Source organism: Cucurbita pepo, chromosome 9, assembly GCF_057944985.1.
Source record: "Cucurbita pepo subsp. pepo isolate OVF chromosome 9, ASM5794498v1, whole genome shotgun sequence".
Taxonomy (NCBI): domain Eukaryota; kingdom Viridiplantae; phylum Streptophyta; class Magnoliopsida; order Cucurbitales; family Cucurbitaceae; genus Cucurbita; species Cucurbita pepo.
The window spans coordinates 256,550-270,681 of NC_141806.1; the positions used below are offsets into that span (position 1 = coordinate 256,550).

Below are 14,132 nucleotides of genomic sequence, written 5' to 3' on the forward strand. Positions count from 1 at the left end.
CTCTCAAAATGTTGTCGTTTCATCAAACATGAACAGCTTGAGGAAGTGAGATTTATTTTATCATTTTTTTTTTTTTCTTATTCAGCAAATCAATTAACAGAAACCCATTGGTTTTAATGAACAGATAAATATCAATTCTTGTTGAACTATTTTTGTGTTTTCCAGTTTGGATCTCTGAAGATTCTGTTAACTATAATAACTATTCATAGACCTTAGTGATGTCTCTGTTTTCACCGTGAACTTTGCTTCGTAACAAATTTCCAAACAAGGAAAATGAAACCCAACACACAACAAAGAACTGAACAAATCTTCGTTGTCTTTGTTTTTATTCCCTGATGCGTGTATTGGTTGTAGGAAACAACTTATCGAGCCAAACCCAATTGAAAAGACGCCAACTTTGAAGCAGAAACTCCAAACATTCTTTGTTTTTCCATTTGTTCTTGTTCCTTTGGATCTTCTTGTCTGTGTCGTGTGGTCGGAGAGAAGAAGAATATGTCGCTGATTAAGCATAACTCCACGGCAAACGGGACAAACCAAATTTGTTTGAGTGTGTTGCCTTTCGTAAACTCAGATGGTTTGTGGGCAAAGGCTCATAGCTATCAATGGTGGCTCAACAGTTCCTTGCCTCTCTTGGAATTACAGTTGGTTGTGTTCGGTTTGATGATGATAACTATTCAGCTGCTTCTCAAGCGTCTTGGGGCCTCCAAAATTTCCTCTCAAATTTTGGTAACTCTACACATTCCACTTTGTTCTATATTGGGTTAATTGTTAAATACATGAATACGAACAATTTGAGCGTAGCTTAACAGTTAAAACATCGATAACAAATGGAACCCTTTTAATGATTTGATGATGTTTGCAATTGAAACAGACTGGAATGATATTTGGTTGTTCCTGGGGCGCGTTTGACGAAGCAAAATTCAAGCTTTTTAGGATTGACAGTGAAGAGGTGTTGGGATTGCTATCATATTTCGGGTACACGCTATATTTGTTCATAACAGCAGTCAAAATGGATATCAGAATGACTATGCAAACAGGCAAGAAAGCATGGATAATTGGAACGCCTTCAGTTCTTGTGCCTCTATTTTGTGGTCTTTTTGTGTGTTCTTTTCTCCACGAAGGCCTAACTGTTGAAGAGATAAGAAAGCTCCCATTAATGACTTCACTGCAAAGTATGATCTCATTTCCAGTGATTGCTTCACTTTTAAATGAGCTGAAAATCGTGAGCACAGAACTTGGTCGTTTGGGGCTGTCCTCAGCATTAGTTGCAGACATATTCAGCCTAATTTCTATGTTAACTACAAAACAACTGACACGAGAGAGTGCTGCAAAAGTGTATTATTCATTTGGAGCATTGTTTGTTCAAGTTTTTTTGGTGTCATTTTTGTTTAGGCCTGCAGTGATTTGGATTCTGAAACGAACACCTGAAGGGAAGCCAGTGAGCCGTGGTAGTACCCAAGGAGTTTTTGTTTTGGTTCTGCTTTCTTCTATGACATCTACTGTTTTGGGGCACTCAGTAATCTTAGGGCCTTATTTGTTGGGATTGGCCATTCCTGATGGAGGCCCTGTGGGATATTCTTTTGTTGAGAAGATGGAATCCTTTGTTTCAGATTTTTTCGTGCCACTGTTTGCCATTACTTGTTCTCTCAAGGTGGATTTATCCAAGCTTTTCATAGCATATGGGGCTGCTTTTACAAGAGTTACCGTAATTCTTGCCTTTATAACTAGTGTAGTCAAATTCTCGTGTGTCTTTCTTGGCTCATTGTATTGTCAGCTGAGCACTAGAGATTCCTTGGTGCTGTCCCTCATTCTCAGCTGCAAGGGTGTTGTTGAGTTGGCCTTTACCTCACTCTACACTGAATACAGAGTATTTTCTCTGTTCCTCTCTACTTTTGTTGTTAATTGTGTAAGAATCTTGTCTTATTTCTTGTGGGGTTTGGCTGATTTTGCAGGTTATCAGCAAAGGGACGATGGGGTGGATCACATTTTTCATATTCCTTCTTGCAACCTTTGCGCCAATTGGAGTGAAATGCGTGAATGACCTTTCAAGGAAACAAGCAAGCAACCAGAACAGGAGCATCATGCACATGAGCCCCAACTCAGAGCTGAGAATCCTCGCTTGCATTCACAAAAACGAAAACATCTATGGCTTGATTCATCTTTTGAACATCACATGTCCAACCCCAGACAACCCCATCTCGGTTTACGTGCTCCATCTGATCGCGCTCGTGGGGCGGTCGAGCCCCGTGTTCATTTCCCACAGACAGGAAGACAAGCCAATTGGGGACCAACCGGCCTACTCAGAAAATGTCATCGTTTCTTTTGAGCACTTGGAGCAGGAAAATTCAGGCGCAGTGTATGCTGAATGCTTCACCACAATCTCACCAAGCAAGTTCATGCACAACGACGTATACAAATTGGCAATGGACAAGTTCACATCCCTCATAATATTGTGTTTCCACAGGACATGGACAAGTGATGGGCTGATAGACCAAGAGGACAACACAATGAGACATTTGAACTGCAGTGTCATTGAGAAAGCGCCTTGCTCGGTGGCCATTTTGGCTGACAAAGGGCGTTTAGGGAGCCTGGCTTCCATGGCATCAGTAGGGCGTGGGAAATGCAAGTATTCAGTCTGTGTGATATTCATGGGAGGGAGTGATGATCGAGAGGCCATTTCATTTGCAAAACGAATGGCAAGGGACTCAGAGATTGATCTAACAGTCCTGAAACTTGGGTCGGCAGTGGATGATGGGTCCAGCAAATGGGACAAGATCCTTGACTCTGAGGTGATCAAGGACTTCAAAACGACATTCATGGGGGATGGGAGGGTGACGTTCATAGAGGAAGAGAGTGAAGATGGGCCTCAAACAGCGTTGAGACTCAGAGAAATAGTGAATCAATATGATCTGATGATCGTAGGAAGAAGAAAAGGGTTGGAGTCATCATCGCCTCAAACATCAGGGCTAAGTGAATGGAATGAGTTTCCAGAGCTTGGAGTTCTTGGGGATTTGATTGCATCACTTGATATCAACACAAGAACTTCTGTCTTGGTAATACAACAACAGAAGTAGTAATATATACTTCATTTCATCATCCCACTATCCCACTCCTCAACACAACTAGATCCCCAAATTTTTTTATACAAGTCCATTAATGGGAAACTTCTTTCCTAATGTATTGCATTAATCTCTCATTTCTTTCCTAACCATCTTTTTTTTTTTTTTTTTTTTTTACACTATTTTTCGTGTATGTACTCATGTTTAGTAATTTGTTAATGATAAAAAAGACGTGAGATTCCACCTCGATTGGAAAAGGAAATGAGTATGATGCATAGTCCCTTTTGGGGATGGATTGTGAGATCTCACATCCATTGGAGGAGGGAACGAGTGTCACCCTGAACGTGGGTGGATTATGAGATCTCAAGTCTATTAGAGAAGGGAACAAGTGCCAAGAGAGAATGATGGACCCTGAAAGTGTGTGGATTGTGAGATCCCACATCGATTGGAGAGAGGAACAAGTGTCAACGAGGGCGATGGACCATGAAGGTGAGTGGATTGTGAGACCCCACATCGATTGAAAAAAGGAACAAGTGCTAACGAGGGGTATAAGGGTATGGAGACCTCTCCATAGCAAATACATTATAAAAACCTTGAGATGAAGCTCGAAAAGCCTGAAAGAGGTGAATATCAAAAAAAAAAAAAAAAAAAGTAAATATTCACATAGGACGAAAGCACGTGCGAGTCTCTATAAGCGAATACGGGCCGAGTTGAGAAGAAAAACCCCAAAAAAAAAAAAAAAAAAATGTTGGAAATAAAATTTGAAATTTTTGTGGCCCAAAACCTGAATCCAAACAGTTTCAGCTTCAGATACCTTCCCCCAAACAAATCCTTCTCCATTCTTCTCTTCTCCCCTCTCTGTCTTTCCCTTTCCCGCCATGAAATGGGACATGGAAATCGAGGAAATCGAGGTTATCCTCGAGAAGATTTGGGACCTTCACGATAAGCTCAGTGAAGCTATTCACTCCATTACCCGAGACCACTTCCTCACCTCCACCCAAAATCTCAGGAAATCCGACACCAAGGATTCTAAGTCCCCCAGTGCCCGACCCACTCACAACCCTGCTGGCCCCTCCCCTTTCGTCAGGGACTTCCGGATCCACGTCGATGATTCGGCTATCCAGGAGGCCAGAAGTCTAAACGCCATTCGAACTGCGCTTGAGAATCTCGAAGATCAGCTTGAATTTTTCCATGTATGTTGATTTTTTGCCCAATTCCGTGCGCTTCTTTTAATTAATTAACGCCTATTCTTTTTCTGATCGATGACGAATTTGACGGAAGAGACAACAGGAAATCCTTGTTTCGATCCTTTTGGGGGTTCCATTATTACCCGAATCACCAGATTATGTACTGTTAGCTTGGTTTGCGGTTTAATTCAGTGTTCTTACCTCCCAATCGGGATTACATCTGTAATTTATGATTTTCTGTGTTTTCTGCTGTCTGGAAAATTGAAAACAGGAATCTTAAATTCATTTTCCTTAATTTGTGTTCACTTAGCTAAAGATGGGAATGTGTTAATTTCTTGTCGCGTCTGTTTGTCTTGGTCTCTGGTTATTGGAAGCTTTCTGTTGTTCCATCATTTAGAGGGTTAAGGGGGAAAGAAAGCTTGCTGTTGAGATAATTTGAATGCAATAGTTATGTTACTTGGTCTTGTTTCAACTTCTAAATCATGATTCAGGGAGCTTTACAGGATGTTCCTTTTCATTTTTTTTCATTAAGATTATACGCTAAGCTGAATTAAGTCTGGCAATTGTGTGTCAATCAGAATGTCAATACAGCTACAAATTTTCTATTTTAATGTTCTTGAAGCCATAAGTTTTCTTGAATTTCTTACGGCTGTTTAGGATGGTTTCCAGAAAAACAAAGTTGTGTCTTCTATGAATGAACTGCTTTTTAGATCAATGGAAATCATCCCTCTAGAAATCATGGGCAGATACCAAACTTTTACCAGTCATTCAGTGATTAGTTAAAAACAAGCTCAGCAAATTGTTTCGAAGACAGTCTTCTGAACAAGGTTGAGTGTGAGATCCTACATTGGTTGGAGAGGGGAACGAAGCATTCCTTATTAAAGGTGTAGAAACCCCTCCCTAGTAGACGCGTTTTAAAATCGTGAGGTTGACGGTGGTATATAACAGGCCAAAGCGGACAATATCTGCTAGCGGTGGACTTAGGTTGTTACGAATGGTATTAGAGTCAGGCACCGAGCGGTGTGCCAGCAAGGATGCTGAGTCCCAAGAGGGGTGGATTGTGAGATCCCACATCGATTGGAGAGGGGAACAAAGCATTTCTCATAAGGGTGTGGAAACCTCTTCCTAGTAGATGCGTTTTAAAACCGTGAGACTGATAGCGATATGTAACGGGCTAAAGTAGACAATATCTACTAGCGGTAGACTTGGGCTGTGACATTGAGCTTTTTCTTCATATTCATAGGACGGACAAAACATAGATGCTTAGCGTAGAGAAGACCTTTAATGGAAACATAGATGCTTCAGTTTGAAATGAAAGCAGTAATGAACAGCATTCTTTTATTTCTTCTTGCCTGTGGGGTTACGATGATAAGTATTTCATTAGGGGGAACATATTATTTTTTGAGTCTTGACAATCTCTTTGGCGAATTCATTGTTTCGATTTTGCAGACCGTGCAAGTGCAACAACAGGTTGATAGAGATGCTGCAATTGCACGACTAGAGCAAAGTAGGATTGTTCTTGCAATGAGATTGGCTGAACATCATGGTAAGAACTATAAAGTCATCAGCGAAGCCTTAGCGTTTGTTGGAGATGTACGTTATCCTGCTAACTATGCTTCGCATGGGAAACAAGATGCTCCACCATTTACCCCAAATTGTGAGAAGCTTGCATTGAACAGTTCAAAGAGGTCTAATATTGTTGTCAAGATGCTATTCTCAACTCTCGACATAGCAAGAAAATCCCTCAAAATGGATAATGTGGGCGGGATACTTGGCAATGCTGCCCTGGTTGCAATCAGCATGCTTGCATTTCTGCATATGCACCATATAGCATACAAGGAGCCATCACCTGAGAAAGACGATATTCCCTTCAACAGAAATCTTCGGAGAACATCTCGGCTCGAAGGATCTTCCCCAAACGAAGATTTCCGCAACTTCGACGTGTTATCAGCTAGGGGTTAGTGTGAATATATTAAACTTTTCAAGCTTTGATGCATCTCTTATCTGCTTCACTAAATGTCAGCTGCTTATCCTGTGGAATGAGTCGAATATGATCATGTCTGTTGTATGAAAATTATTTGATTTAGTTGTTAGAAGTTTCATCACCATTCTTGAGGTTGTCATGTGTAGTGGATAGAGAGTTTTAAATCTTCTCCAACAAACTTTCATGAATGCAATACCAAGATTTGTGAAGTGATCAAGTAAAGGACATGTCCATTGGGCCTGAATACAGCTCTCTCCCCATTAGGTCCTGACCTTGAGAGACCCAAACCCAATACCCATAATGTAGAACAACTAGATTAGGGTCCATAAGAACAAATGAAGAAATGATTGAACGTGGGTCAATATGAACTCAAGAAGCTAACTGTTTATACAGAAAACCAAATCTTCTTTGACCACGTGTGGAAGTGTCGGCCGGCTAAGTGTTTGATGTTGATTTGTAGCCATGTCCGGTGAGGCTTTCTTTGACTTGTTTAATTTGAAAGCCTGCATGCATCACTCTTCAATCTCACCCCATGAATCACTCCCAAATTTCTCTTTTACTACAAAACAGATCATTCCTTTCTGTCCACATCAAAAATCTTTTCACAGATCCTTCTATACATAATGCTGCATTTCAAATTCCTTTTTTTTTTTTTTTTTTTTTCTTTTTTTGCATATTAGGGTTAGTTTTTTTTATCTTCGCTCGGCGAGTGAACCTTAAAATCAAACTCCCTTCTCGGTAAGTTGATCTTTATAATCAAAGCATATATCTAGTTCGGAAAAGTCCTTGCATACCACTCCTTAGGAATTATCATTTGAAAAGATGATTTTGTCGACATCCTCTTAGAAAAAATCAAATCTTCGCGAGACAATTTGATTGAATCTTTGTTCTTTTTTATCATGGAGTTTGAAATTAATGATTCGTGTTTATCCAAATCGCTAAATAAAGTGAAACACCATATTTAAAATATGAAAGCTATAATTTGGAAGAGAAAAACAAAAATCCACCAACAAAGACATTGAAGTCCCGTTCCCACATAGACCCTTTTGTTGTCGGAGCCAAACGGGTCCCTTGCATTCATTACTCCAGTGATATTAATTTTAAATTTGTCAATTCATTAATATAATGTAAGCCACGTGTCGAGTGATTAGGCATGCTGACTATTGATGATACTGCCACGTGGAGTAAAATTAGGGGACAAATGTAATTGGGTGCAGGAACCCTCCATACACCTCACATGTTACTTATCTGACACCATTTCTTCCTGTTTTCTCCTCCTTTAATTATATACCTTTTTTTTTTCCCCATTTTATTTGGGCCCCCCTAGAGCGGGGCTTTTTTTTTTTTTTTTTTTTGAATTTTTTATTTATTTATGAATATGTGGGGCAATTCTGTCAAAATTCAATGCATTTTACAAAAAGGGTCATAATAAAAATCTTTAAAAAAAAAAAAGGACCAAATTTCAATAATTAACCCTACAATAAACTCTAGTTTTTCTTTTTTTTTTGTTAGTATTAGATTTTTTAAAAAAAAAAAATAGATTAAGAAATTTGCTCACATGTCACATTGACCTAAGATAATAGAGACATATTTCGTAGGTCCCACATTTGGTTGCCGTACGTTGAACTTTGATCCGGTCGACCCAAACCGGACCCCACAGATTTGTGAATGGAGACCAAAATCCCATGGCCGAAAGCTTCTTGATTTCCACTAATTAAGCATGAGCCTTGGGTTTTGTGACTGAACCCGGCCCTACAAACCTCCGGGTCAACTATCTGACCGGCCCTACCCTTGTGGGTCCTGTCCCATTCCGGGTCAAATCAACCTCGGCCCAGTATCGTTGGTTTTTTTTTTTTTTTTTTTTTTGGAAAAGTTTATCATGGTTCATTTAATGTAAATTATTATGCAAACTCCTCTCTTTAACTTTTCGATGTTTTCAGATTGTTAAGAAGATGTGACAGTGACAAATCACATCCAATTTTTGTTTCTTACCAAAGTCTTCCATGTTGATTCCTTTTCATCCATTTATATCATAAAATTATTTGGTTGCATTATTTTTAAAAAAGTGACTCTATTAATTAAATTTCTTTTTTTTATTACATATTTGGAAGATTTTCATAACAATAATTAATCTATATTTATAATAATAATAATAACAATAATATGAATTTTTTTAAAAAAAATTAAGAATATATCTTTAACTATAACTTATCATAACATACATAATCACTCCTAACAAAACATTAAACTCCCATTTTTCTCTTATTTTTATAACTTATCATAAAACTTATGTCACACTTTAAATTTTGTGATTTAAAATCTTAAACAAACATGTGAATCCGACGTTATCTATGTCAAAAATGAATCGAACCGAAGAACCACGTACACTTTTATCGAAAAAGATTAGGAAAGGTTTGAGATGATGATAAACAAATACCACTTGCAATATACAAACCTAACCCAAGCTAGCATTGGGAAAGGAGTAATAAGGTGTGTGTGGGAGAGAATTGAGGCTCATAGTGGCAGAAAATAAGAGACATGTAGGTCGTAGGGGACCAACAAAATAAAAAAAAAAAATTTAAAAAAAATCTTTATTTTGAATTACTCATGATAATTCAAATTCAATAAATTAAGCACGAATTTTAAATTTTATTAAAAATACGAAATTAAATTGATATTTAATATTATCTTTATTGATTTTTGGCATTTAAGCATAAAATTTTAGCCTCCTTTCCTGGCTGGTTTGATAAACGGATTATTATTATTATTATTATTATTATTATTCTATGAAATTCCTTTTTTTCCTTTTTTGGGTTTTGTTTTGTTTGGGAGCTCTTTTTGCCTTTACAGCTCAATGCATTTGTCCTTCCAACCCTTTTTTTTTTCAATTATATTCATAAAAAAAAATATAATAACAAAATAATTATTATTATACAGTTAGCTGCCATAAATATTATCTCTTGTTCCTTCATTGTCCTCGCTAATAATTGAATAGTGTTTTTAATTCCAATAAATGATTTCTAATTTCTTCTATCAATTTAATTTCTCATAATTACTTTATATACAAAATCATAAAATAAAAAGATAAATACTCATAATCTTATCGAACTAAAACTATTTTATAAAATATTTTAAAATTTCTCCTTTAAAATTGGAAATTTTTTATTTTTTTATTTTTATTATTATTATTACCTTTCTACTTAATAAATGAGTTGTTGAAAATAAATAATAAAAAAGTATTATGATAACTCATTATTCTGTAGCTATGTTTTTTCTTTTTTATAGATCGAAAGTGTAGTATTATTTTTTTTTTTTATTCCAATACAATTAATTGACATTTTAAATCTAAAAAAGTTTAAAATATTTAGAGGAAATTAAAAAAAGTTAAGATTTTTATTATTACGTAAAAGTAAAGATTAAGGGGTTAATGATTATTACCACAACCAGCATGGGTTAAATAGTGGATTGGAAACTCATGATTCAAGGGTCAGAATTAAAAATATATATAATAACCCAAAATATTTAGTTAAGTTAATTAAGTACAAAAATTAATGAAAATTTACTAATTAATACCCTCACGTGAAGGAGGCAAGCTGATGAGATAAGACAGAAGGATAGCTATAATAATCATAATATGATAAAAGTTTTTAATTATTTATATTTATTTAAATTTTAACTTAATTAATTAAAAATATCAATCTTTTTTTTTCTTTTTTTTATTAAATAATAAATAAATTATTTTGCAATCATATTGTCATCATTTTTTTTTTCTTGCGAAATCTCACTCTTAGGTTTCCTCACTCTCTCTCTCCTCTCATTCTCTCTGGTTTTTTAGTGTTATATTTATTTATTTTTCAACTAATATTATTTTAATTTATATAATTCCATCCGTGACTTAATGATAGAGTGAATATCATGTGTCAAATTCACGAGAAATTATATTTTCAACCTTAATATAAATGAATTTAGTTCAACGATACCTTTAAAATATGTTTATAATTAATAAAATTAAAATTTGGACATATTTTAAGAGATATATATTAGATACAAAAATATGAAAAAATAATTTTTAAAAAGTTTAAATTAAATAAATTGAATACTCTTACTAATCATAAATAAGTATTTATTTGAAATAATTAAATTAATTTATGTAGATTAACCTTAAATACATGAATATTTAACTATTTTGAAAATTATTAATGGGATGAATTGTAATAATAATAATAATAATAGACGACAAAATATTGAATATTATCGTGCTCAATAAGTCAATTATTTAATAGATATAAAAGATGTACGAAAAAAATAAATACAAGAATGTAAATTCATCAATAAATTTAAATTTTTTTTTAAAAAAAAAAAGCATTGAAAATTGTGTACGATTGGCTGAATGTTATTAATATGAACATACCATGTATTGAATGAGATAATAAATTCTCTCAAGGATAATAATTATTTGGGTTTATTTTCTAATTTAAATTCCTCTCCATTTTTATTTTTTAAATGAATCAAATTGTGTGTTTTTTTTTCTTTTTTTCCTTAAAAGACAAAAAAAATATAGGCCAACATGTATGAAAATGGAAGGAACGAAATTAATTACAAACTTGTCGCTCATCAAAAATGATATTAAACTTACTTCTAATTGTAATTGTGATTTGTAGTACGTGTAACTGGGGCGTGACTTGACAATTTAAACAAAAATTTAAACAAAAATTTAGTGTAAAAATATTTATGGTTTATTTTATAATTTTAGAAAAAGAATACATAAAAGGGAAGATCTTAGACATAATGATTAATAGAGTGGGGGCATAAGTTATTTAAATTTATTTAGAGTAATATTGAAGCAAAATAGGAAGGACAGGTTGTCCCATGGGGTGGTCTCTCCTTCGCACAAGACATTGATTCTAAAATACAATTATTAATTATAAACATTGGATTTTATTTTTTAAGAAAATAGTTAATTACAATTATGGCCTCAGAAAAATGATTGTGCGTGCTGTGTGCACGTGACCCCTGTCCTTGCTTATTCTATTACCCTCCTTTTTCCAATAAATTATTCAGATTTTATTGTATATTTATAAGTAATTAATTAGTATCCATTTGAAATTGAAATATATGGGGAGAGAGAGAGAGAGGGAGAGGGATTTGCATTTAAAAACGAGGTTACCAAAAATAAATGCGTATTTAAATAGTGATTAAGAAGGGCGTTAGGTGTTTTAAGATATTAAAAATAAATTAGTCTGTTCTGTCACCTTGAAACCACAAAAACAGGGTTTGACAAAATGAAGAAAAAGGAAGTTGACATTACCATTAATCACACCAATTTGTTTTTAACTAACACTACACCCCCATTTATTTCCTTTTCACAAACTCACCCACCCCATAAAGTATCCCGGCTTCCCTGTTGGGACCGGGAAATGCACACTATGCAACATGATTATGACTATCATCACTCCTCACACGTAAAATTAGACTTCACTATGAGAATGTATATGTTCGCGCTATCAAAGGAATGTGAAATAATGTATTGTCATTATGTGTGGGTGCTTGATGCATGACTCGAAAATGTAGTTTTAGTGTAAGGAAACGAAAGAAAGACAATTATTCTATGATATGGTGTAACATCAATGTCTTTTATCGTTTATTAATGTATGACGTATGACTATAAGTCTTGAAAATTTATGATGAATCATCGTAATAACATATGCTAATTGCATAATATCCAATGTTCAGTGTCAGTGACACGTGCTAATTCTAAAACATACAATTCATCCAATCAAACCCTAAATGTTCCAATAGTAAATTTACTTACCTCGACAACCAAAATTTCAATAAGGGCAAGCTTCTTTTGTCTAGTATTCAATCAAGTTAAAATCCAACCGAGTCCCCAGCAACTCAATTAGATTGCATCTATACCTGTACTTCGTGTCATAATGTGTTGAACTAGAATGTGCATTGTATTGGATGTGATGTGTTGAACCAAAGCGTAATCATTCAAGTTTCGTGTTCAATCGGAGGCAAAGATATCTTGTTTTGGTGAGATTTGATGGAGCGCGTATGACAAACTCCAACGTGTGCATGGCTGTGAGGGAAAATAATGGTAGATTTAAGATGAGGTTCATTGACAATGACTCAAGGCACGACATCGACAACCTTAAATGTATAAAGAGCATAGTGTTGCAGCAAAATGAGGGATTGAGAGATTGAAAAGAATAATGAATGACTTAATAAAGCAACTTTGCAGACATGATGTTCAATGGAACAATCTAACCTTGGGAGACCATGTTTATAATATATATATATTATTTATTTGTAAAGAACATAAATAAAATAAGGAAGTACTCCCCAAAAAAAAAAAATTAAACAAAAGACAAATTGTGAAAATATTTAAGATAAAATTATACAAAACTCTTCGTTCCACATTATACATTCTTAATAATAATAATAATAAACCTTAATTATTGAGTTAAACAAAAAAGAAAAAGGGAAAATAAATAAATAAATATCTCTAGCAAACCCGGTCCACTCAACTTCCCCCAGATTATGTTAACGGGTAAAGGAAAGTATACCAAAAAGAAAAAAAAAAAAAAAAAAAAAAGGAAAACTCGCAAAAATAGCCGTTTTTCCAGAGATGCGATATCCTAACAAAATTCCGCCGACATCGGTGGAAGCGATGGTCCACCGCCGCCCAACCGCCCGGTTCTCCAACGCGCCACTCACAGAACTACCAATGGGTCCGATCCCATCAAAATATCTTCGAAATAGTCCTCGCCCACTTGACTGATCGACGAAGACAACAATGGCGACCCAAAATCATCAGGCAAATTTGTAAACAAATCACTGAAACCTTCGTTATATATGCTTTCTTCAAGAAACAGTGGCTGATCCTCCAAGAACATCGGAGATTCGGAGCACGGAAGCTGGAAGACGTCCTCGAATTTGGGGAAATCGGTGTAATACTCCTCGTAGAACGAAGTTTCGCCTTGACATTCGCGTAATTGGTCATCGGCCATCGGCAGAATCGGCGGTGGCGGCGGTTTCTGAAACCCGCTGGAGTTTTGGGGCTTTTCGGATTCCTCCAGCGACGGAGTTCTAAAGCGTAGAACTGAAGTCGGTGATGATAAATTGTGGGACTCCTCGCAGGAGGAGTCATAGGAACCGGAAATAGAGGGGATATTCGCCGCCTCAACTTCCGTCTCCGGCAGCGGAGGCGGCGGTATTGCAAAGTTCGTCAAAGCATCCGGCCCTCGAAGCTGAATGGCGGCGTTATCGTACACCATAGCAGCTTCCTCCGCCGTATCATAAGTCCCCAACCAGAGCCGCACACGGCGGGCCGGATCTCTAATCTCCGCCGCCCATTTACCCCAGGGACGCTGGCGTACACCACGAAATTTCTTCCCATTCATGACCGGAGCCGCCTTCACCGGACGGCGTGAATCCGAACCCTCCGCGGCAGGCCTCTTCCGGGCACTGGGTAAAAGGGTATTTCGAGAGGCAGTCTGGATTTTGATCTCATTTACATATCTCTTCACTCTCTGTCTCTCAAAAAACTCCCCTTCTTCATCGCTGGACGAATCCGTGGCGTCAGGGTCTGTGACGGCAATCCGTACGAGTCGATTTTGGGACGGGGGCTGTTTCCTGGAGGAAAATTTGTTGGTGAAGCTACGGTGCTCTGTGAACTTAACCGGAGAAAACAGAGTATCCTCCATGGCAGATTCAGCATGAAACTGCGAGAACAATGGGGGATTTTACAGAAGAATGGGGCGAAAAGGGTAAGTCAAATAAACAGACAGTTTTTCGTTTTGTGAATTCACACAAGAGGAAAAAGAGAGTGAAAAGGACACAGTGAGGAACACGGTTGTTGGGAGTGTTCCCTGGTCGTGTTTTGTGGGAGTAATGGGG

The 14,132-nt window shown here is 36.3% G+C and overlaps 3 protein-coding genes across 3 annotated transcripts; 2 read left to right on the top strand and 1 right to left on the bottom strand.

The window, feature by feature from the left end:
• Positions 1-465: 465 nt before the first annotated feature.
• On the top strand, positions 466-3,207 carry LOC111801999 (cation/H(+) antiporter 4-like). Its single transcript, XM_023686258.2, has 3 exons — positions 466-726; positions 872-1,867; positions 1,953-3,207. The coding sequence occupies exons 1-3, from the start codon at positions 493-495 to the stop codon at positions 3,072-3,074; spliced, it is 2,352 nt and encodes a 783-aa protein (XP_023542026.2). The 5' UTR covers positions 466-492; the 3' UTR covers positions 3,075-3,207.
• A 643-nt stretch (positions 3,208-3,850) lies between these two features.
• Positions 3,851-6,354, top strand: LOC111801432 (plastid division protein PDV1). The gene is made up of 2 exons (XM_023685430.2): positions 3,851-4,252; positions 5,696-6,354. The coding sequence occupies exons 1-2, from the start codon at positions 3,938-3,940 to the stop codon at positions 6,206-6,208; spliced, it is 828 nt and encodes a 275-aa protein (XP_023541198.2). The 5' UTR covers positions 3,851-3,937; the 3' UTR covers positions 6,209-6,354.
• A 6,258-nt stretch (positions 6,355-12,612) lies between these two features.
• Positions 12,613-14,132, bottom strand: LOC111802324 (ethylene-responsive transcription factor CRF4). Its single transcript, XM_023686644.2, has one exon. It carries the CDS (start codon positions 13,937-13,939, stop codon positions 12,947-12,949), a length of 993 nt encoding a protein of 330 aa, XP_023542412.1. The 5' UTR covers positions 13,940-14,132; the 3' UTR covers positions 12,613-12,946.

Excerpts from the sequence above, each read along its gene's own strand:
- LOC111802324 (XM_023686644.2), bottom strand. The coding sequence starts at position 13,939 with ATGGAGGATACTCTGTTTTCTCCGGTTAAGTTCACAGAGCACCGTAGC.
- LOC111801999 (XM_023686258.2), top strand. The coding sequence starts at position 493 with ATGTCGCTGATTAAGCATAACTCCACGGCAAACGGGACAAACCAAATT. Across the intron at positions 727-871 it reads AAATTTCCTCTCAAATTTTG|ACTGGAATGATATTTGGTTG; the intron begins GTAACTCTACAC and ends CAATTGAAACAG. Across the intron at positions 1,868-1,952 it reads CACTCTACACTGAATACAGA|GTTATCAGCAAAGGGACGAT; the intron begins GTATTTTCTCTG and ends CTGATTTTGCAG.
- LOC111801432 (XM_023685430.2), top strand. The coding sequence starts at position 3,938 with ATGAAATGGGACATGGAAATCGAGGAAATCGAGGTTATCCTCGAGAAG. Across the intron at positions 4,253-5,695 it reads ATCAGCTTGAATTTTTCCAT|ACCGTGCAAGTGCAACAACA; the intron begins GTATGTTGATTT and ends TCGATTTTGCAG.